The sequence below is a fragment of the Abrus precatorius genome, unplaced genomic scaffold, assembly GCF_003935025.1.
Source record: "Abrus precatorius isolate BTA unplaced genomic scaffold, Abrus_2018 Scaffold8, whole genome shotgun sequence".
Taxonomy (NCBI): domain Eukaryota; kingdom Viridiplantae; phylum Streptophyta; class Magnoliopsida; order Fabales; family Fabaceae; genus Abrus; species Abrus precatorius.
The window spans coordinates 32,023,541-32,046,001 of NW_020874428.1; the positions used below are offsets into that span (position 1 = coordinate 32,023,541).

The 22,461-nt window shown below is 32.7% G+C and overlaps 2 protein-coding genes across 10 annotated transcripts; one reads left to right on the plus strand and one right to left on the minus strand.

Moving 5' to 3' along the window:
• Window positions 1–301: 301 nt before the first annotated feature.
• LOC113846191 (12-oxophytodienoate reductase 3) lies at window positions 302–3,912 on the minus strand. Its single transcript, XM_027474179.1, has 5 exons — window positions 3,734–3,912; window positions 3,482–3,622; window positions 2,347–2,477; window positions 1,999–2,181; window positions 302–1,083 (listed from the first exon to the last, which is right to left on the minus strand). Exons 1-5 carry the CDS (start codon window positions 3,811–3,813, stop codon window positions 422–424), a joined length of 1,197 nt encoding a protein of 398 aa, XP_027329980.1. The 5' UTR covers window positions 3,814–3,912; the 3' UTR covers window positions 302–421.
• A 3,842-nt stretch (window positions 3,913–7,754) lies between these two features.
• On the plus strand, window positions 7,755–20,125 carry LOC113848505. 9 transcript variants are annotated; one of them, XM_027478057.1, is made up of 19 exons: window positions 7,755–7,866; window positions 8,781–9,078; window positions 9,426–9,614; window positions 9,801–9,884; window positions 10,442–10,501; window positions 11,140–11,184; window positions 12,043–12,248; window positions 13,231–13,710; window positions 14,125–14,251; window positions 14,334–14,531; window positions 14,621–14,707; window positions 15,041–15,103; window positions 15,593–15,667; window positions 15,768–15,818; window positions 16,119–16,196; window positions 17,350–17,484; window positions 17,808–17,915; window positions 18,572–18,637; window positions 19,602–20,123. In XM_027478057.1, exons 1-19 carry the CDS (start codon window positions 7,787–7,789, stop codon window positions 19,668–19,670), a joined length of 2,499 nt encoding a protein of 832 aa, XP_027333858.1. In that variant the 5' UTR covers window positions 7,755–7,786; the 3' UTR covers window positions 19,671–20,123. The 9 variants fall into 9 exon arrangements, 6 of the variants coding, with proteins under 6 accessions (XP_027333858.1, XP_027333861.1, XP_027333859.1 ...); XM_027478060.1 differs by having other exon boundaries at window positions 7,768–8,202; window positions 19,602–20,112; XM_027478058.1 differs by having other exon boundaries at window positions 7,769–8,181; window positions 19,602–20,125.
• The last annotated feature ends 2,336 nt before the right edge of the window (window positions 20,126–22,461 follow it).

Here is a 22,461-nt window from a genome sequence, read left to right on the forward strand (position 1 = left end):
CTTAATAGATTTTATTATTTTTTATTTCTTAACATATATTTTATATGAACTTTAAACAAACCGTTTCTTAATAAAACTTCACGAGAGGCTGTCCCATTATATTTTCCTGTGGGTTCACTGTGTTTGTCATTGATCTCAAGCTGGGAAAAGAAAAAGATTCACTATACTAAGGACTGAAAGATATTGGATTAAAATTATTATAGAAAGCAACAATTGAGAAATAAGTAAGCTGCAGCCTGCAGGCAATATACATGAACATATACAGGCCAAGATATTATATTGTAGCAATTATAACAGGCAATTTTTTTCAGTAAAGCGTATTAAGACAAATTTTCACAATGAAGACAGAATACTCAAGATCAGGACACTCCAATTATGCATATGACAACATCAAAACTCAAAGCTAAAATAAACATTACAATTAAAGGCGTGCCATTGGCTCCTTAGCCTCACTTTCTTTGCTAAGAAAAGGATAATCTGTGTAGCCTATAACGGGATCATGGGTGTAAAATGTCTTCCTGTTATACCTGGTTAGAGGTGCATTAAGCTTAAGCCTTAAAACCAAGTCTGGATTGGAGATGAAAAGACGACCATAGGATACCAAATCAGCATCACCTTGAGCTACAGCTTCCATTCCTAACTCCCTAGTAAATCCACCGCTGCACATGAAGGTTCCCTGATAAGCTTTTCTCAGGTTCCTAATTAAATGAGCTTCCTCTTCTTCACTGCCAGGTCTACCAGACTCGGTTTGGCCATAAGCTGTGTATCGAGGCTGAGTAACATGAAGATAAGTGAGTTTTCTGCCCAGCTTTTTCTGCAGGTTGTTGAGTCTCTCAACCACTGCTAAGCCTAGCCCAAGTGGGTCAGAGTCACTGGCATCAAGGTGATCAATTGCTGGTGAAATTCTGATAGCTACTCTTTCTGCTCCAATAGCAGAAACAACAGCTTGAACCACCTGAATTAAGAACCTGCACCGATTTTCAAGTGATCCACCATATTCATCTGTTCGATCATTGATTCCATCCTTTAAGAATTGATCAATTAGATACCCATGCGCCCCATGAATCTCGATTCCATCAAAACCTGTATGTCATACACCTTGTTTAATAATAATTGTAGCCAAATAACAAGAAAATATGGTAAAGTTTGTCTCCTGTTTCTGATAACTAACGTTAAACACTAATTGAATTGAGTTCCATTCAACAAAACAAAAGCACAAGCTAGTAATCTACACAAATCCATAGCAAGAGATCTAGAGTAATTAGTCTCCATCTAGCTGCATTGAAACTGGCGAAGAAATTAAATGAAGGTATTGGCCAATTAGAAATAGTAGGTCATATTTCACAGCTTGGATGCAAAACTTTTGCTTTGAGAGGGAAACTATAGAAAGAAATGTCACAAAAACTGATCAATACTTCAATAATCAATCTTGTATGTTTCGAAGCATTGTGCAGCTATTTCTCTACACTATGATGCTCATTAAAGCATTATGCGACATTTTGTGCCTAGAACACATCATAAGATGCATCGTTAGGTTAGTGTATTAAAAACGGCAGCATATCATCACCATCATTGTCTCTTCCTTTTATTAAAGTTAGGAATCGCAAGAAAAATATCAGTGTAGGGAAGCAGACCATGTATACATTTTTACATAATCTCAAAATCACAATCTGAAAAAAGAGACTTGCATTAAGTTTTTTAAATCATTGTCAACAAGTTTTCAAAACATACAGTAACATATTCTCAGTTCAGACAATGGGATATTTGGAAGAGCTTAGAGTAATTTACAAAAACATTTAATAATTCTGGTAAGCTCTTTTCGCTTATTCTAATATATTTTACGATGAAATTTATTCCATTAGTCCTTATGTGATAAGAATTTATTAAATTAGTGTTTAACTAAGTTATTTATCGAAAATCACGTACTTAAAATAGAATCATTAGCCATTGTTTGATTTTGAGAACCTGGAAGTAAGAATTCAAAAAAGTAAATCTAACCTGCACGAATTGCATTGATTGCTGAATGCCTATAATGCTGCACTATTTCAGGTATCTCAGAAGTGGTGAGTGCACGAGGCTGTGGGTAAACACCATAGGACCCATCGGGCAAGAGAATCCTCCACCTCCCTGATATGGGTTTGCTGGTGGACGAAATTGGCGCAGCCCCACCAGGCTGATACACTGCTTCACAAGAAAAGCAATCAATTAAGTGCAAAAAGACTGAATCACTGACAAGTAAAAGTATCAAAATATTTTATACAGATCATTGAGGATGAAATTCTGACGCATATAGTAATAGTTGTGTACAAAATTGAGAAGATAGCTGGTGGGTGGATTGCACGTTACCTGGATGAGATGCACGGCCAACATGCCAGAGTTGACAGAAGATAAAGCTACCTTTGGCATGCACGGCATCCACAACATTTCTCCATGCCTCCACTTGTTCATCTGAATATATTCCAGGTACATGTGGAAACCTGCATCAAACAACCACTATCATATTAATCATCGACCTTCTCCTTACAAAATGAACGTGAATCATTTTTCGATGAGTCCCACCAAAGCACCCGAAATGAACACCGTCCAAAAACAAGCCAATATCTAGAAATTAATAAATAAAAAATAATGTTTAAACAATAGAAGAGTAAGTTAAATCAATTTTGTGTGTTTTCTCCCTTGTGTTTATTTTACGGGCATTTACAAATAGCATACCGACAAAGGAGACAGTATTTTCTCTCTGGCCGATATGCACATTAAAAAAGTAATTATTTTTTCTTCTCTTCTAAATAAAAATTAAAAATATGTTTCTAACACATTCTCTCTCTTTTTTCGAACAAGTAAAATATAAAGTAATATAGATTTTTTTATATGTAAATTATTTTCCTTCTTTATTTTAGGATGAGTGAGTATCATTATTACATTCATAATTTACCACTGAACTTTTTGGGCAAAACACTTTTTTTGGACAGCTTTTAGGAGTCAGTTACTTTGAAATGTGTTTTTTTGTATCTTTAATTATAAAAATATCACTTCATTTTTAGTTTATTTTTAAATCTTTATATATAAGAAAAAAACATTTTTATTATCATCGTTATCTTAAGAATTGCGGTAGTGTGAAATCCAAGTGAAGGAAGGAGTCGTTATTTGACCGTTCAATTTCATAAGGTGGCAGCTAGTACAAAAACACACAGTTATGCGTTGAAACCGGAAGGATAAATGTTTTTTCAATTGACTAATGTTATCGAGTCTTACAATTAATAATATTTTGAATATTTTATTTAAAATATTAAAAATAAAATAAATATATCAACATTTTAAAAACATAAAAACGTGTGTGGCGGTTAAGAAAAAGAGAAGCACCGGTTATTAAATATTAAATAATAGTAAAAAACTGCGAACATGAAATGAATATGGTTGTTGAAAATAATTGAGGGGTTAAAAAGAGCGTAAAAATGAGAGAAAATTACTAGAGTAACAGTACCCAGGAGCAGTGGGAGAGATCAAAGTGCCTTCAGTGATGAGAAATCCACCTGGTGTTGATCTTTGAGCGTAGTATTCAGCAAGTGCAGCCTGTGGAACCCCGTTCAACGCTCTGCATCTGGTCATCGGAGCCAGCACCACCCTGCATAAATAAAAAGATTGTTAAGATCCAAAACTGTAATTGATGATAGGTGATAGGTGAGGAAGAGAGACGCGAAATAAACAAATAAAAAGAATTAACGAAAAGTGTGACCTATGAGAGAGGTTGATTGTTGCCCCCATCTTGTAAGGAGAAAAAAGAGTCGTGGCTCCTTCTGTTGAATTCTCCGCCATTGTTGAAGGCGATCTATCTATGAGTGGATTCAACTATTGGAATCTAAGAGATGAAGAAGAGGAAGCGCATGTTCATAGCTTTAATTATTGCCGTTATATGGTGTGGGTGCGTCCTCACCGGAGAAACCGGTTTGACTGCCCACGTGAAGAATATCTGTGGTGCGTTCAGCACGTGTTTCCTTTTTGCTCTTCACCACGTGCTTCAATCGAGAGTTTAATTGGGTTGGGTTCACCGCCCAAGTTGCATTGGGCAATGGGTTGGGTTCACACGGTGGAGCCAATTCTTAATTTCATTGTTCATACTAGTAAACTTTTTTTTTCCAAACCATATGTGAATATAAATGAAAATGTTATTCGTTATATATAAAATGATCCAAATTATCTTATTATCATCAAAAGTCTCATTTTTCATTTTCGTAAAGTTATACACTTGCTCAATTAAAACATGTTACTTTTATAAAAATTTAAATAATTTTAACACTAAGTTTTACTTATTATGTTTTATAACCAGTGTTTGGAATCTTTTTAAATGTTTTACAAAGTTAGGTGTATTTTTAAATTAATTTTTGTCTTGACTTTTTATTGTTAATTTAAATCTTCGAATAATAAATATATTCTAATATTTTATTATAAAGAAGTTTCATTAACAAAATATTATTTAACAAAAGTATAAGTAACAAATGTAAGTATATATTAATATGAAAAAAATATACTACAGTTACTTTTTATACGAGCAAGAAAAAAAAATAGTTTACTATCTTACTTAAAGTACCCATTAGGTCATTACACATCTAGCAAATATTAATTAGCATGGTATTTATATCATCGTATTCAGAATCACATAAATGACGGTTTTTGTTTACATTCAGCTAAAATCATTCATATTCAGAATCATTCGGATGTGGTCGAAGGGACAAAGTGACTCGTATTTTAAAATCCATTTAAGGAAATTGTTTGCGGGTAAATTTTAATTAATCTTTGTGATATTTGTATGGACGAGGTTGCTTGCCGCTTTGGATGAAGATGACGAGGCTAAAACTAAAAGGATCATTTCAAATATTTTATTAACGGAACAAAACACCATTTGTTAATCGGTTTTCACTTGGCTAAGATACTCAACACTAGGCGAGTTCGGATATATAATTCATAAAATTATTAAAATAATTTAATTTATAAAATATATAAACTATTCTTTCAAACTATTTCAAACGAGCTCTTAATTAAATGTCATCTTGTTGTTGATGATAATATCAAATGTCTAAACACGCTTATCTTTGAAGTTTTTATAATCATACATGTCACTGGTGTTCTCGTAACAAGTAACGAGCAAGGATGCTATATTGAATCATTCCACGCTAAAAAAAAATTGTTGTCAATCATCGACTGATATTCACACATATATTTTAGTTAATTTAGATCACAAATTTAATATTAAAATGCGTGTATAATCTCATAAACTAGTCCTCACAGATCATAGAAAAAAACACGCATAAAAAAGTGTCGTAAAATAGATTCTTTCGATATTTGAAAAACGACAAAAATTAAAGGAAAACATGGGCTTTCTTTTTTGTTCCTTTAAAATTCGGAACACCACAACCTTTTCCTTGACCTTTAACTCGTTCTCTTCCGACCAAATAATATATAAAATTATTTATTTTCTTAATTCAATTAAAACAAAATGAGAGGCACAGTGCAAGTACGAGGGAAACGGAAACATCTATTTGTCAGATCAGCAATTATATTCGTCATTAGCTAAGGGAAGAAGATAATCGGATGGGCCCCACCAACATCACCAGAGAGTAAAAAAGTCCAACATTGTTTGGTCACTTTCATCATATTCATGCCACTTCGTTTTCCTTCCCCTAATCCTAACTTAATATTGGACTATTCTTTTGAGCAAATAACGATTATAATATTATGTAAGTTGGTAAAGAAAAATAAATAAAAGAAAATAATTTCAGACCTAGTTAATTCGTGGTAACGTATTATCAATACGGAAAGTAATGAAATTAAAAACGTTATTCATGAAAATTGAACAGAGAGAAAATGAAACGCTGAATCCTCAACGTTTGACCAGAAGATTTCTCGTATAGCCTGCGAGAGTAAAGTCTTAGCACGCATTTAACATTACACATTGAATTACAACTACCTTATTTACCACTTATTTATTTATTATTTTAAGGGTATCAAACAAACGCATTTTTTTCAATTTGATGAAAATAAATGGTGGTATCAGTGTGATTCATCTGAGAGAAGAAAAAATAAAACTTCAAATCTATTTTTAAATAGTTTTAAAAATTTAACACTGTTGGTCGCTTTTTTTAGATGACCTTACAGAAATTTATATTGTAATATAAAAATTAATATATAATAAGATTTTAGTTAATTATGTTGTTATTAAGGGTTAAAAGTATTAAACTTAAAAAAAACTAAAATTAAAATTTCAAAAAATACACAAACAAATGATATATTTAAGCTTTAAAAAAATTATCATCTCCATCTCACTTCCACGCAAAAAAAGGTCGCCCTCCTTGGTACTTCGGAAACGGTGCCCCCTTTCTCTGATTATTTATATTTCTTTCCACGCAATATAAACGCTGAAATTCTTGGATCACATAATTTTTCTCTTAAAATAATAATAACTATTTTTTGTATGATTGGTCTTTAATTTTTTTTTTAAATATCAACTAAAGAAATGTAGGTATAAGAAAATAAGTATTTCAAAAGTACGAAAACTATTAAAATAATACAAGATTACGATTTTTTTTTTGCCATTACGCATTTCTCTAAATGTCAATAATATACTAAATTATACAGTTTTTTTTATTTAAAATCTTAATTTTACTTTCCGTAATTTTTATAATCATTTAATTTCTTTAATATTCGGGTTTCGATTGTTTAATTTTTTTTTAACTCTTCTAAACTTAATAATTCGACTTGAAAGAACAGTTAAAAAAAGAAATTTATTTGTTTATAGCAAAGAAAGAGCTTTGTTATGTTTTTATTATTTTGTAAAATAAATATTAAAAAAAGTATATATGTTTATTATTTAAAAATATAAAAATAATTAATATTTTTATTTAATAAATAAGAAGATTTATAGACATAACAAATACAAAGATTTAGAATAGTTTTTTTTGAAAAAATAATAAAATGACAAATCAAACTAAGAAAAAAAAAAGAAATTTAAACATTGAATAATGACAAGAGATAAACTGATAACAATATTAATGATAGTAATTAAGTTATGTTTTCCTCATTGTTGACAACGAATTTAAAGCGATTGAAATTAGGTTTGTAATTCTAAAAGATTAATTAACATTTTATATGAAAATTCAAAAGTAATAATAGGGTGTTTACAAATTTAATTCATTTTATAAAATTCTAAAAGTAATTTTACAACGTTCTAAAGTTAATTATTAGTAACATTGAAAGTTGTAAAAAAAAGATATTAAGAGACATTCAATGTATTGAGGTGTATTTATTGTGTAACTATTCTCACTTAATGGATTTTGTTCTCTAAATCGACTGGACCGTGGCTCTTTTGCTTAGAGGGATGCAGTGAGCGTGTGTAGTTTAAAGATTTGTAGTACTAAGATTTTTAAAATTAAGAAATTATAAAAAATAAATTTAAATCAAGAATGATTAAACTTATAATAATTTTAGAATTTGATTGATGTAAAAAAAGATAATCTTAGTTTGATACAGTATATTAATATTGAAATAAAAAACAGCATTTTAAAAGATTACCTAAGAGTTAAAATTTGAATGTGAAAAAATTAACTGCTTAAGAACGTGAAATCAAACTTTTAATACATAGAGGCAGAATGGAATGTTAAACAATATAATGGAAACATCTTTAAAAAATGTAATTTACTTAATATTATTAAATAACTAAAAAATGAATAAAATGTAATAACAGTTATTTAATTTTTCTGTAAAAAGGGGGAAATGGAAGAGAGACATTGATTGGATGGAGTTGTTACCAACCAAAGAGAAGAGAATCTTGGAAGTGATGAGTGCAGTAAGAAGCAGCGGCTACAACGAAACAAGGCGTGCAAAATAAGAAACTCACCTTCCCTTCTTCTTCTTCTTCTTCTTCTTCTTCTTTTTTCCCTTTCCTTCAATCTCTCTTCTCTCTCTCTCTCTCTCAACTTGTCCCTTCGCTTCACCATTCCACCACTTTATTATATTTTCTTTCTGTTCCATTCATCACTTCCAAATCTAATATAAATATATATTTATATTTTTCACCCCCAACCCAAAACTACCTCGTCAACTTCATCAATTAATTCACCCAAGTGCCCGAACTTTTTCTCTCTTTATATATGTAATCTTTAGTCTTTTCTTTTCTTTTGCTATTTCCAGGTGAAGCTTTTTCTTTTCCTTGTATGTGAATTTTCTTTTTACTGGTTTTGTTTATATATATTCAATTATTATTTTTTATTGGTTTAGGTATGGTATCATTAAGTAGTATGGCGTGCTTCTATTCAGTAATTTTCTTTTTGCACGTGTTTCATTGAACTGGTGCATCGTGTTTTCTTTCTCTATGTGTTTTGTGTTTCGGATTTGTTTCAATTCAATTAAATAAAATAGATGATACTTGGTTCCTTTGAAGAGAATTATGAGTGATTGAGTGTGTCATCAGATAGTATTAATATATGTGTTTGGGGCATTTTTTAAAAAGAAATTGTTTTGTCAAGTACTCAAGCTTCTTTTTTGTGCGGAAGCTTTTACTGATTTACCACAAAATGCCTTATGACTCATTGGTGCTCGGGAGTTTCAGTTTTTGGTTATTTATCCGTATACCTGTTCATAGCTGTAAATATGCTCCTCCGTTCTCATCATTCATGATGGATTTGAAATTTAATGTAGCTCTAGTTCCAACAGATACTTTATTTGAATTCATGTTGCTTGTATGACATTCTTGTTTATTTGAGTCATTGGAAGTTGTGTTCACTGTTCAGGAAGGGACAAATGACTGGAATGGCAAAGGAAGAAGGGTCAGCTAGTCCTAGCTGGGGTGCTACATTTTTTATGCAGACAACAGAGGATGTGGCTAGAGCTGTTGCTGCGGCTGTTAACTCTCCAATGTCGTCAAAAGATGATAATAGCAGTAGCCAGCTTCAAAGGCTGCAGTATCAACTTACAAAAATGTTAAAAGGCTTTTCGCGGACTCCTGATGTTGAAAACACCAATTACAATCCTGAGATTCTGACTAGTCTGAAGCGTCAATGGGCTGCAAACTTTCAGTTGCAGCATATGGTATGGTACAATTTTGTGCTTCAATGTACCACAATTGCATGTTCCTTCTAGTCCTTTGACTATGAACTATGAAAAATGTTTAAGTTTCTTGTTATTGGATATTGAAGAACATGGTTTTGGAAGTCCTATCCTTTTAATTTCCTTTAAAAGTTCATCCCTTGCATCTTTAATTGAGCTTTTCAGCTCCATCCCTTTCAGTTAAAGCATTGTATTTGTGTTCATGTTTCTTCACTCTGTATGCCATTAGCAGCTTTTAGGATCTATATGTTTTTTCGTCTTAGGACAGACAGATGAAATACGCTGTCCCTTGACTTGTCTCATACAGTCCATTGTGTTTGAGTGCACAGGACCATAGGTTTTGGAAGGAGCCCTCACGACTGTTTGAGAGCATGGTGGTAGTCGGACTTCATCCTAATTGTGATGTTCAGGCACTGCAAAGGCAATATGTTAATCGAAAGTCTGAAGGCTCTGGTAGATTGAGAAGTGCACTTGGTTATCAGAATCAATCTCGTGTTGAACCCAACATTGAACCGCAGGTTGTGATCCTTGGTATCAGATACTGAACTATTATAATTATTATTCTAATTGCCAAATAGGACAAGTTCTAGTGAACCATTGAAGTTTTACTACAATGACTTCTACACTATGTTGATTACTGTATTTAATATTAGTTGTCTTCAAATATATGTGCATCATGAGCTCTGCATATTCAATTTTTTCAGGTCTTATTTGTTTACCCTCCAGAAAAACATCTGCCTCTTAAATGCAAGGATCTTCTTTCTTTCTGCTTCCCTGGAGGCTTAGAGGTTCGGCGAATGCTTAATGAACTTCAATCTTTTCTGCCATCATTTATTATGTCAAAATCATCATCATTATTTATTAAGCTAGATATAGATGAAAACAGAAATGACAAATTTTGTTAATTAAAAAATAAAATGCCGGAAAGTTTCTAGCTCAATTGGCCCTGGCCTTATCTTTAAGACTAGGGTGTGACGATGATGCTGGGGATTCCATCCTCCACTCCCTTGGGTGTAGGGTAAGTGGCAATGGGTGGAATAGGGATAAGGAGAGAAAGAGAACATCATTTATGTTTGTGTAATATGTTGAATTATGTTGAGTTTGCTAGAGTGGGTATCTACTGTTGATAAAGTATACTAACTGAAAAATAGAGTGATCAATACTCGATAGTGACAATATTGCTTGTTTTTAAATTTTTTGCATCGATGGAATAATAGTTGTTTATGCATTTACTTGGTTAATAGTCTGTAGAGTCAGTCATCTTGTCTAATTTGTCTTGCATTTATTTATTTTCATTTGTGAATAACTTGTGTGGAACTTTAATTTTTATTGGATGTAATTTTAGGTCCGTGCTGTTGAGAGAACCCCTTCCATGAGTGAGTTGAACGAAATTCTTTTTGGGCAGGTATTTTTTGCAATGTTAAACTTTGATTAATATTAATTTATGCAAATTATTTTCTTAATTAATATTTAATTGGTGTATGATTATATTCTTCCGCCCCTTCCTAAGGGATTGACCAATTACTAACATACCATCTAAATTGATACATGCATCTTTGTAAATCCGTTTACCCTGTATGATTATATGTAACTTTAGTTTTCATAGATCTGGTATATAAATAGACATGGCAACATGGACACTTAACCGGCATTGTTCTAGCAGAATGCTTCTTTCTGGAAGATGTTTCATGCTTGCATGAAATTGTTATATTACAGTTATTAGAAATTGAAGATGCTATATGGTTATTAGTTGTCTTTCAGATCCTTAGTCTACTGACACATGTTTTGGTTTCTAGTTTTTGAGTCGTTTATGATTTCATTCAGGAAAAGTGGACTTCATATCTATAACTTTGTGTTAATGGATAACAAACAATTTAGGTTGTTACCATGTACTTTTGATATTGTATTAAAAATGTCAAATCTTTTTCATCAAATTTCTGTTTACTTCAAAGTGTTGACAACCTTTTCAATTTCATTTGATACAGTTGGAGGTCTCCTAAGTTGTTAAACACTGGTAACTAAGGTTCTGTTTGTGTATTGCAGGAACACCTTAAACAAAGAGATCTGTCATTTGTATTCAGGTTACAGGTATGTGAAGCAATTTTTTCGTTACTTTGTTGCCACTTTGTTACATTTTCTTCTTTTGGTTGTTGTGAGAGCTTTTGTTATTTTGTTTAATATCAAAATATTCTAGGGATGGTATTTGGAACACATTCAACCTTTTCTTTTTCTTTTTCTTTTTCCACATGTATCTTTCCTTTTTATGGTATTGCACTCTTAAGAGTAATTGAGTACTACTCTATTACTGATGTCAAGCCATCTGAAGAGGTTTTTTGCTGGAGTAGTGTTTGCCTGGATTCTTTCATTGTTGTTACGGACCTAATCCCCTTGATCTACATTCAGATGATGGTTATGATGTTTACCTCCGTCTATGATGCAAAGCAGCCTCACATTTGCCAGTGCTAATTGTGTTTTTAGTAGGTCATCCTAGAAATAAAACCTCAATTTCTCTTGTGCAAGAATATAATTTTCTTGCTAGTTAAATTTATTTGTTGGTTTTCTTTCACGAGGACCAAGGCATCTAAATATTTACAACAATGCATTGTTTGGTGGTGTGGATTTAGAAAGAAAGGAAAGGATACGGTTGATGTGTTTGGACTATAGCCTTTTTTATTGATGGGCATTGGAGGTCTAAGACCTTGTGTGGGGAGTGGAAGTGTATGCTAAAGTGCCGGCCAACAAGTAGCCTAGTATGATTCCTAGGATCATGTAGTTCCTGAAACTTGTTACTTGAGCTAGAGTCTACTTTATATGCATCAACCATTTCCTTTATTTTCTTTCCTGATCTGCCCTACCAACAATACGTTGTTTGTTTTTTATATTTAAGTTGTACTGATTCCTGTATTCACAATGTTACTTTGTTTGTTTGATTTTTCAACATTGTAGGGTGCTGACAACTCAACACTTTATGGATGTTGTGTCTTAGTTGAAGAACTAGTGCAAAAGCCCTCTGGATTGCTCTCTCTGTTTTCTGATAAGCAGCCATCTAGCTCTTACTCTTCTTTTAGACGACATATATTAACTACTCAGAGATGTTACTGCATTCTTTCAAGGCTTCCAGCTTTTGAATTGCACTTTGGTGTGTTAAATAGGTAGGTATTTGTAATCAAGAGTCATCTGATGGACTGATGGAAAGTGGATGTAGAAGATATCTGCAGTTTCATCGTGTACTTAATGAATTAAATTTTGAAAGGGTGGTCAGTGAACAGTAGACGAGTTTTTCACTTTTTATATGCATCAAAACATTAAAAAGTGTCATTATTTCTGAACTGGAGAGGGTTCAATGGGCTTATTCTGTAGTACTTTGTGAAACGTTCAATGTATGATATACTTTTTTAATTTTTTGTGAAAATGCATTGTCAGTGTAATAAACTAAGTATACTGATGTGAATATAAACAGATATACAGAAGGAATATTTGCATTTCATCAAATTAATCCATTATAAAACTAGCTGGGGGGAGGGGGGTTGAAAGGCACTCATAACATACAATGTTTGAAAGATAGTAAACATATGCACTTGTCCACTTGGGCAGAATATGCATGTGCACACGCACACACATCCGAACATAGGTTGCTGCAGGAAAAAAAAAACAGTTCATTAATGTCCAAAGATTAAGTGGAACAAATAATATGTTGGTTGAAAGTAATTTAAAAGGTACAAGCTTCCCAGGATCTACATTGTGGTTTATTGTCACAAAATTTTGGTCATGTAATGTGGAGTCAACTTAGTAACTTCATTTATTGTTTTTCTTTTTCCTGCCCATTGGGATCGGATTTCATGTGTGAGATTATTTCTGACTCGAGTATTTCTCACATGAAGTAGCTTTCTACATTGAAAGTTTAAGTTCTATACATTGTGGAAGTTGGATTGAAATGTTTTCTCCTTTTTTTTATGTCATTGACATGCTGTTAATTATAAACTGTTTATTTGGCTGAAATAATTGAATATTGGTGATATATGCTCACCCATTTTATTCTTATCCATCAAACTTACAATTGTTTAATTTCTAAATTGCTAGGTAATATTATGGTTTTATGATTTTGTTCATTTCATTGTGCTAATATCTATGTAGCATCTTCACTCAAGAAAGGCTAGAGCGGTTGACAAGAAGTGTTGGGGATTTAGATTTAGAATTTGTCGAAGGTAACTATGAGGGAGAAAACTCAGAGGGATATTCAGACTCAGAAAGTGTTGTGGTGAACAATGAACCAACAGAAGACAGACTTGATGCAAATCCAATAATATCTCAATCAAGAGTGAGGGAGTCTACACCTGAAAACAGTCTGGATGATGGTCAACCAGAGCACATAATGGTTGATGGGGAGCTGCACAAATTTAAGGAGAGAATAAATTATGACAGTAGTTTTCTTACTGGTCCTGTAACTGATAAGACAACGGCCAAAGTAGAATCTGTCCCTACAAATTCTGAAGAAGGCTATCAGTGTGGGGATACTTTTGCAACTAACAAACAATCAGAAGACAGACAGTTACCTAATGCTATTTTGCCCCTACTGCGCTTTTGCCAATATGAAAGTTCTGACTCTTCCTGCAGGTTTGTGGCTCTGGATCTTAGTCGTTTTGTTAAGAAATATATATTGTTTTAACTTTTGTGCGCTTACACTCTTCTTTTCCTATTAGACATAGTGTGTTTGCTCTCTTGGAGTGAAATGCTCATTCTTTAACATTAGAATCTAAGACTTGCTTCCATAGCCCCTCCTTTTGGAGTTCCTACATTTCTTTCTGGAGTATTCTTGATAGACATGTAGAGGAATTGGAGTGCTCTTTTTTATCGATGTCCTTGCTTTGTATGTGGTGTGGTTTTTTTCTGTGCCCTCGTCATTTGGTTGCTTTGTCTGCTGAGAATAACTTGTTCTCCTTTTATTGGACGGCGTTTATCCTCAATGAAATTGTTGTCCTTTTCTTCTAAGTGAGGCATCTTAAACATATATTCTGCTTTATTATGCAGTATTCAAGGCTCGCCTTGTGAAGACAGAAATTTTAGGAGTGATGTTGATGAAAATGAGACAGAAGATGCATCTTTCTCTGGCCAGGAGGATTTGAATGACTTCAATGATATTCTTGAATGGGCTAAGGTTTGTATTTTATCAAACACCTTCAGTTGTTTTTGCCTGGTATTTCATGATTTATGGCTGATGATACTTTACCAATTCCCAGGAAAATAACCATGGACCACTACAAATTATAAGCAAGTATTACCGTTTAAGTTGCCCTGCCAGGGGCTCGTCTCTTACATTTCATCCTTTGGAGCACTTGTATCCCTTGGAATATCACAGACCAGCTGAGACAGTTCTACGTCTTGCTGGTTCAACAGTTGATTTGAAAACTTCCAGTACTGGTCTGGAATTAACTGATGTACGTGCTTGATTACTCTGGGAAGCATTCTGTTTGATAGTCACATGTTCTTGATAAATACAGTACTTAGTGTTGTTTGTTCCTTGCAGGCATATAATGCTCTTCTGGTGGAAGAGGCAACTGCGTTATCTGTATGGGCTGTGGCTTGCTTATGTGGTACATTGAGACTTGAAAATGTATGTTTTATGCTTTGGTCTAAGACTACAAACTCTGTTATGTTGCCATATATTGTTAATATCTTGCTTGGTCTTCCTAATTTGTGGATTGCTAATTTTTTTCTGTGGTAGATTTGGCTGCATTATTTCGAGCTTGAGCTTTATGCATGGGTGGATTCATTATGGTTTTGCTGGGTTTTTTAGGAGTTCTATTATATCTAAACTAGAGACAAAATTAGACATCTCTTGAAGTTGAAATGCAATGATCTGTGTAATAGTTTCATAATGCTTGCATATGAGTTTTATGACAATGAGTTGGCTTAACTGATTGTGTGTTCCTTCTGCACTCTGCAGGTGTTAACATTCTTTGCAGGCATTCTACTAGAGAAACAGATAGTTGTTGTCTGTTCTAATTTGGTATGTCTTACACCTAAAATTAAATTTGTAATGATCTTGTGAAAGTGGTTAATCTGTCTTGCTCTTTTATAATAATAATAATAGTTTGCTGTAAAGTTATATGTGTCAGTGGTTATATATTGTTTTGTCCTTTGGAAACATTATTGCTCCCTTGTTGATAGGTTCCTGCTTTATTAGGAACAGTAGTAATTATATTTTTATTTTGTTTTCTTCTCATTGTTGTTTTTGCCCACTTCATGTTCTTATGCTTATGTGATTTAGTCATTTTGCTACTTATTTTTTACGATAAAGTTACATTCATGATTTGGGTATCCTGCAACAGCATTCTTATTCTCTATTTTTACAAATTAGCCACTCACAACAAAATATTTATGTCTAAAATAGTAGAAATAATTTTGGTGAGATATTTTATCTTAGTACATAACTACACAGTAGAGATAATTTTGGTGGCTTGATTTCATTATTTTTTAATTTTTCTTTTATGACCAGGGAATCCTATCTGCTTCAGTTTTATCAGTTATTCCGCTAATCCAGCCTTATAGATGGCAAAGCCTGCTAATGCCAGTTTGATTTCTTTCTCTTATCACTGTTAAAGTGAATGAGTTTTTACATGTTAATTTATATATTTCACCTTATGGTATTTGATAAGAACATGATCTTCCAGGTTTTACCAAATGACATGCTCGAGTTTTTGGATGCACCTGTCCCATATGTAGTGAGTATTCACTTCTTAGTTCTTACTTGATTGATAAGAATATTAGCTACTTGAAGTAAGGCCATGAGTTTTTTTTCTCTGTTTTTAAAATTATTTTTCTCTTTTAAATACATCCTTAAATTGACTTAGATACTAATATTGCCATATTTCCTTGGAGCTGGTTAAATTTTTTGCATTACCTTTCATACATTGGAAGAAAATGTTAGATGTGCTACTGGAGTTTCAACTGTTTTTATCTTAACCCTTCAATTGATGATACCATTTGTGATGTCTCTGACTGCCTACAAAATTAATTTCTAGGTTGGTATCAAGAACAAGACCAGTGAAGTTCAGTCAAAGTTTAGCAATGTTATTCTGGTTGATGCCAATAAAAATCAGGTTTGTGATCTTTCTCCATCTTCTTAATGCTAATAAAAATCAAATCCTTTTTATCCCAACAATTTATGAAACACTAGTATGAATGACCTTTTCTTTCCTTTTATAATTGTAAAGTTATTGCTTCAACTGAAGGAAAATGTTATCCTACATATCAATGAATTGTACTATTGTATTTTATTGTTTCTTTCTGTTTTCTTGTGAGATACATTCAAGTTTTGTAAATCTGTTAGCAAATTGACGTTTTTTATAATAATTTTTTCTCTTTTTGGTAAGAAAGGTTTAGTAGATATATTAGACAATATAACATAAGTAACAAATGCCTTAGAGAAAAAGCAAGGTATCACCTATGATAGAAATGATGGTAGAAACTCACATTAAATGGTTTGGAAATAGTTGGAGAAGTCTTATAGAAGCTCCAATAAGGATAGTAGATCAGATGGAGGATAGCGCAATTGCTAGAGTCAAAGGGAGGCTGAGAAAACTTTAGGTGAAACCGTGGAGAATGATTTAGAGATTAATAGTTTGTCTATAGTCACGATTTATGATAAATCATATCATTTGTAGCTGACCCCACTTAGTGGGAAAAGGTTTTACAGTTGGTGTGGGTAAGATTTGTTATACAAGTTTTAGGTTTATAACTGCAGAGTTACGTTTGTATTTTGCTTAAACTGTGTAGCAATTTGGTTGATGCATTATTCAGTTTTAGTAATTTGTATGTTTGATTAATTAGTTAAATGATGCTTCAGATGCTGTCTGTGTAACCCATGGAAGCAAAAGAATTAAAATTTTGGAGGCTAGGGTTAAAGCTTAAAATTGATTAAGGTAAACTAGTTAGACGGGTTGAAGATTTTATACCCCAAGTTCCTAATCATTTGTCACAGGTTTGCTCACACTGAAAGACCTCCTAATTGCTGTTATATGTTTCTATGATTCTGAGACTACTAGCCATTTATTTTAACACCATAGTGCTGTTGGATATTTGTGGTACATTTTAGATTTACATCAATGCAGACACTCCTTTAATCCTTTCTTGAAAAGGAATGGGCTAAGCTCTCAATACTATTTGCTCATGTGCTTACCTTCTAACAATTGTATATTCTAGTTTCCAATAAACACACATGTTCCTTATCAAACTGCTATTATGCTGCAACAGGTGAAGTCACCAACAATACCTCAACTGCCAAGACAGAAAGAACTACTCTCTTCTTTACGTCCTTATCATGCAACCCTTGTAGGAGAAAGTTACTTGGGTAGGAGAAGGCCTGTGTTTGAATGCACAGAAGTGCAGGTGTGCCCCTTTTAATGAAATCATCACTATCATTATCCTTCCTGATTTCCTCCTTATGATTCTGTCTGTTTCCACTTTTGGTATCTTGATTAATGATTATTATAGATGTTAGTCATGCTTACATGTAATATATCAAAGTGACTTGATAGCCATTTTGTAATAAACATTTATTAAGTTTCTTAATAGTTCATCATTATATTGTGCATCCTAAAAATTCAAGTCTTATTTCTGAATTTTCACTGTTGTTTCCATGTCACACTTGGCAAAGTCAAGCTTTCTCAGAATTTAGTCTGTTGTTCTCATGTGTGTTAGTTTCCCTACAGATTGAAGCTGCGAAAGGGTTTCTTTCAGTGTTAAGATCTTACTTGGATTCTCTTTGCTGTAACATACGTTCTCACACAATTACCAATGTACAATCCAATGATGATAAGGTCTGTATTTTAGTCTCAACAACAAATTTAAATGTTCTGATTTTTATCTCTATTGCTTTAACCTCTCCAAAAATAAGGATTTGATTGAGAGTTGTAATCTAGAACCAAGTTAGACTTGCACTGACTTTTTATCCCTAAAATAACAATCAATTATATGTTGTGGTTAATTTTTAAATGTAATATTCTAATTCAGTTCTCACTTATAGTTCTTCCTTTGATCAAAGAAACTGTAGTCCATTCAGAGTAAATTTTCTTCCGATGACCATCCTAATTTGCTGATAATAATTCTTTGTTGGTAATATTTTCAAGTTCAATGATATGAAAGACACAAGTTATAGAATACCTTAGACAGCTAGATAATTTTAGATGTACTCCTTAGATTCTAATGCTCAATTTTTATCATGGTCACCTTTAGTCTCTATATGAAAATGATGCTAAGATGCCTAGCTTGCCTTCTGCACAAGTGGTAATTAATGAGAGGCAGATGATAATATCCTAAGTTTGGTAAGCAAAATTATATAAATAAACAATACAAGATTTCGTATAACTTAAAAAATTGTAACTGAAAGGCATGTAAAAAAAACATTGGCTTGCTTTGAGAAGAGAACATTTTAATAAAAATTATGAAGATCTGAGATGATGGTTTGTACCTTCAGGTATCCTTGCTTTTGAAGGAGAGTTTCATTGACTCATTCCCTTACCGTGATCGGCCTTTTATGAAGGTTTTTTTTCTTTCTTCTTCTTGAGCTTACCATGTACCTTATGCTAACTATATACACAAATTTTAGTCAAATTTGCTTGTAAGTTTAAAATAATCAGAATTGCCTGGCAAACTATCTGTGATTTCTAGTAATTGAGGGCTACTCCAAAATCTGCATTTAGTATGTGATTATTATTCAAACTTTCAGATTATTATCTTCCTGGAATACAAACTATAGCACTGTGTAAACAATATTTTGTTATAATTTGTGTGGTTAAATTGAGCAGACCGATGTTCTTAAAATCAGGATCCTACATGGGATCAGGAAGAGAGTTCAAGATCATAAATCATGTGATCATAAGAAAGACTATTAGATCCTGCCAAACATACAAACTTAAGTATATACCTAGCATAAAAATTAACATAGATAAAGAATATAACCCCTAAATCACATAATTTAACTAAATATAAACTTAAAATTCATAGACCTAAGATCCAATACAATACATAATTAGTCAAATATGAAATGACATGATTTTTTCATAAGAACTAGTCTACTGCATCTAGGTTGCAGAAAAGAGAAACTAGAAACCCAACCGTAAGCAAGAACCACAAACTGTAGTGCAGAGCCTAGGTCGCATAAGAGAAGAGAAACCATATTGGTTCGTGATGCTATACCCTAGCAATGACAAACCATATTTTATAAGTACTAGATGCATCAAGCCATCAGCCCATAAATATGTGTAGCCCATAAATATGTGTGAGAACTCAAGTGATCATGTTTAATGAGAAGCACTTATTTCAAAGACAATTGAACATATGTATAATATTTTTTTAATCATGATTGTGTCATCAAATCGGCTTAAGCTTATTTGTGTTATTTAAATGACAAACATTTCTATATTAACAGAGCTCTTTCTGTTCCGGTATTGTATTCAGAGTACTAATGCAGTTTTCCCCTCTTTTTGTTCCCCTGTGATAATCAGCTTTTCGTGGATACGCAGCTTTTTTCTGTACATACAGACCTTGTGCTCTCTTTCTTACAAAAGGAATAGGGTGCCATGCAAAACATTACGAGAATATTATTTGTTTTGTTTCAGCTTGAAGGCAAGTTCACTGTTGTATAATTTTCCTTCATTGAGTTTAAATTTTGCTCCCTTCGACATGTTTTACCCAAACATCCCCTCCCACGATCCGGGCCCCTTTTTTCTTTAGGCTCACTGCAGTACCTGTAAATATTAATTTAAATTTTATATTCAGGCCTAAAAGTGTTATAGGGTTTCATTCTATGTAATGCCTCTTTTCTTGCAACAAGTCTATATATGATATTCAAAATGTAAATATTCCAACCCATGTTTTATGCTATTAGGACTGTATGGTCTAGATTTGAGGCTTTAGTTTATTTATATGAGATATTTGATTTTGTGAGTTCATTCCAGATAAACACTGTATTGGAGAAAAAACTTTGCAGATTTGACAATATATTTACTACTTCGCTCTCTTGCCCTCCAACATCTCCAGCATACTTGAGTTACATGTTGTCGTCTTTGGAGAAATAATGGATATTTTTTTGTCAAGATTTACGCTTGAAAATTTGGTTGGAAGTGATCACGGGATTTGCATTTATATTTAGGGCAAATGGTTAAGTTAATAGTTACTCTTATCATAGTAATTAGAGAGAATAAAGAAGGGCCATGCCACGAGTTATTGGAGAGAATAAATAATGTTTGAAATTAAACGGGTAAATAACTTTTTATAAACAAATTTCTTTTCGTAAATTGTTTTGAAGAATTATAATTGAATCATTTAGTATTTTTCAAATTAAAATTTTTAGAATTCGTGAGATTGTTGAAACAACGTTGAATCCACATGTTTTCTTTCACTCTTGGATGTTAAAGATGGAAGTGTCAAGGACAGTTTGTTGGAAGGGTTAAACTATAGGAATATTTTCTTTCACTCTTGATTACACTAAACTACGAAAAAATGGAAAAGAAGAGAAAAGGGTCGCTAATTTCTTGAACTGAAGGGCCATGCCACGAGTTTGGTACGAGGCAAGCTTCTATATTCAAATTTACCATCATCTTGGATGTTAAAGATGGTCCGCAGAGTTCAAAGATCTTCAATATGCTCTCCTAAGATTTTGGCCTCAATGGACATTATAGTAGAACGTTTAACGTGTACCTGTAATTGCAATTGTAAGTTGGGGACATGATCAGGATTCACTAAGCGTGGGTTGTGTGGACCGCCAGAGTGTGGTCCAAGTCCAAGATGTGGCAGCTCTGCTTGCTTCAAAACCAGAATGCTACAGCAAAGATGCCGGGATTTGCCCTTCTGGCTGTTACATTAATGGAAACATTTGTTGTGTCCCTTCCTGCTTGGGACCTTTTACTTCTTAAATGTGCCACTGTTTTGAGTAACTTGGTAGTTTTGTGGAGCTTTGATTAAGCAATTGTACTTCAATTGATTATGACCTTGAGTGCCAAATATAAAGTACATGGCATGCTTATAGACCACAGGCTCTGTGTTTTCATAAAGTGAAACAAATAATGGAATAAGGACAGATGTTGCTAACACTTTTTCTCATTCACAAAAGATTCGAATAAAAATTAAAATGGAAATATTTTGTAAATCGATTGTTTCCCCCTTTATTTGATTCAGGTATAAAACAGCAGCAAAGATAGTATTCATAAACATCGTACACGAATAATATCTGAAAAGAAAATCATATAAGGATAGAGAAATAAAATCATATAACACTTAAGGCTGAACCAGAACCTATCCCTAATATGCTTAAAGAATGTGTGAACAACACCGTGTAAGAGACACGAAAAAAAAAAACCTATACTTTTCTTAATTTTGCGTTGTATTTCTATTAAAAATGTCATTTTGTTTGCAAGATAAAAAGAAAATGACAATGAAATCCATAGCATTAAAAATAATCGTAACCCTGCCGCCTCTTCTTACCCTCTTTACTCCCTTATCCAACAATTCACTCCTCATTTTAAATAAATTAATTCCATTGGTTATCACAGCATACAACTAACAAACAAGGAAAAGCTTCAGTTGACGTTTGCCAAGTTGGTAGATAGTGTCAAACATCCAACTACCTAATAAATTTTGGCTTGTGTTTTTTTTCTTTTTTCTTTTTGTGATATATATTTTATACTTGTATTGTTATTAGTTAAAGTGGGGATCAGGGTCACCTTTCTTGTTTACTTTGACAGAAGAAAAATTATTTCCAACGAAAAGGGTAGCGACATACATTAGTATTTGGTAATAAATGTCATGTTTGAATCTTCTGGTTTACATCATCAATTTCAAATTTCAACATTAATTAAACTATTGCAAATCTTGGTGAGGATAATGACTGCGGTTGCTAACATACGATGATATTATCATAGGATATTCTACCTTTTGACAATATTAATGCCTATAAATAATACGCTAGCAAAAATTTAAAAAAAATAAATTACATGACACGTATAGTTAGCAATGACCTCAAAAAAATTTCACTTTGCATGTTTCAGTGCACATCATATAATTGTTTTCAGGTGCAACATCATCTTTCTATTCCTTTTTATATCTACAAAATTATATTAGATGGTGCTCAATGTTGAGAGGGCGTCTTTATGTCAGCTAACCAGTGAAAGTACTTTAATTTGTGAGCATTGAAATTGACAAAGTGTTTTGAGTACCTAAACGAAATGAAGGAAAAAAGAGTTAGATGTTATATTAAGTTATGGTGTAAAATTGAGTAATAGAAGTTCAAGAGAAAAGTAAACCCAGACAGATGCAAAGATTTATTTGGCTGGTTGAAGTTGGGTGTTGTACAAAGACAGAAAAGAT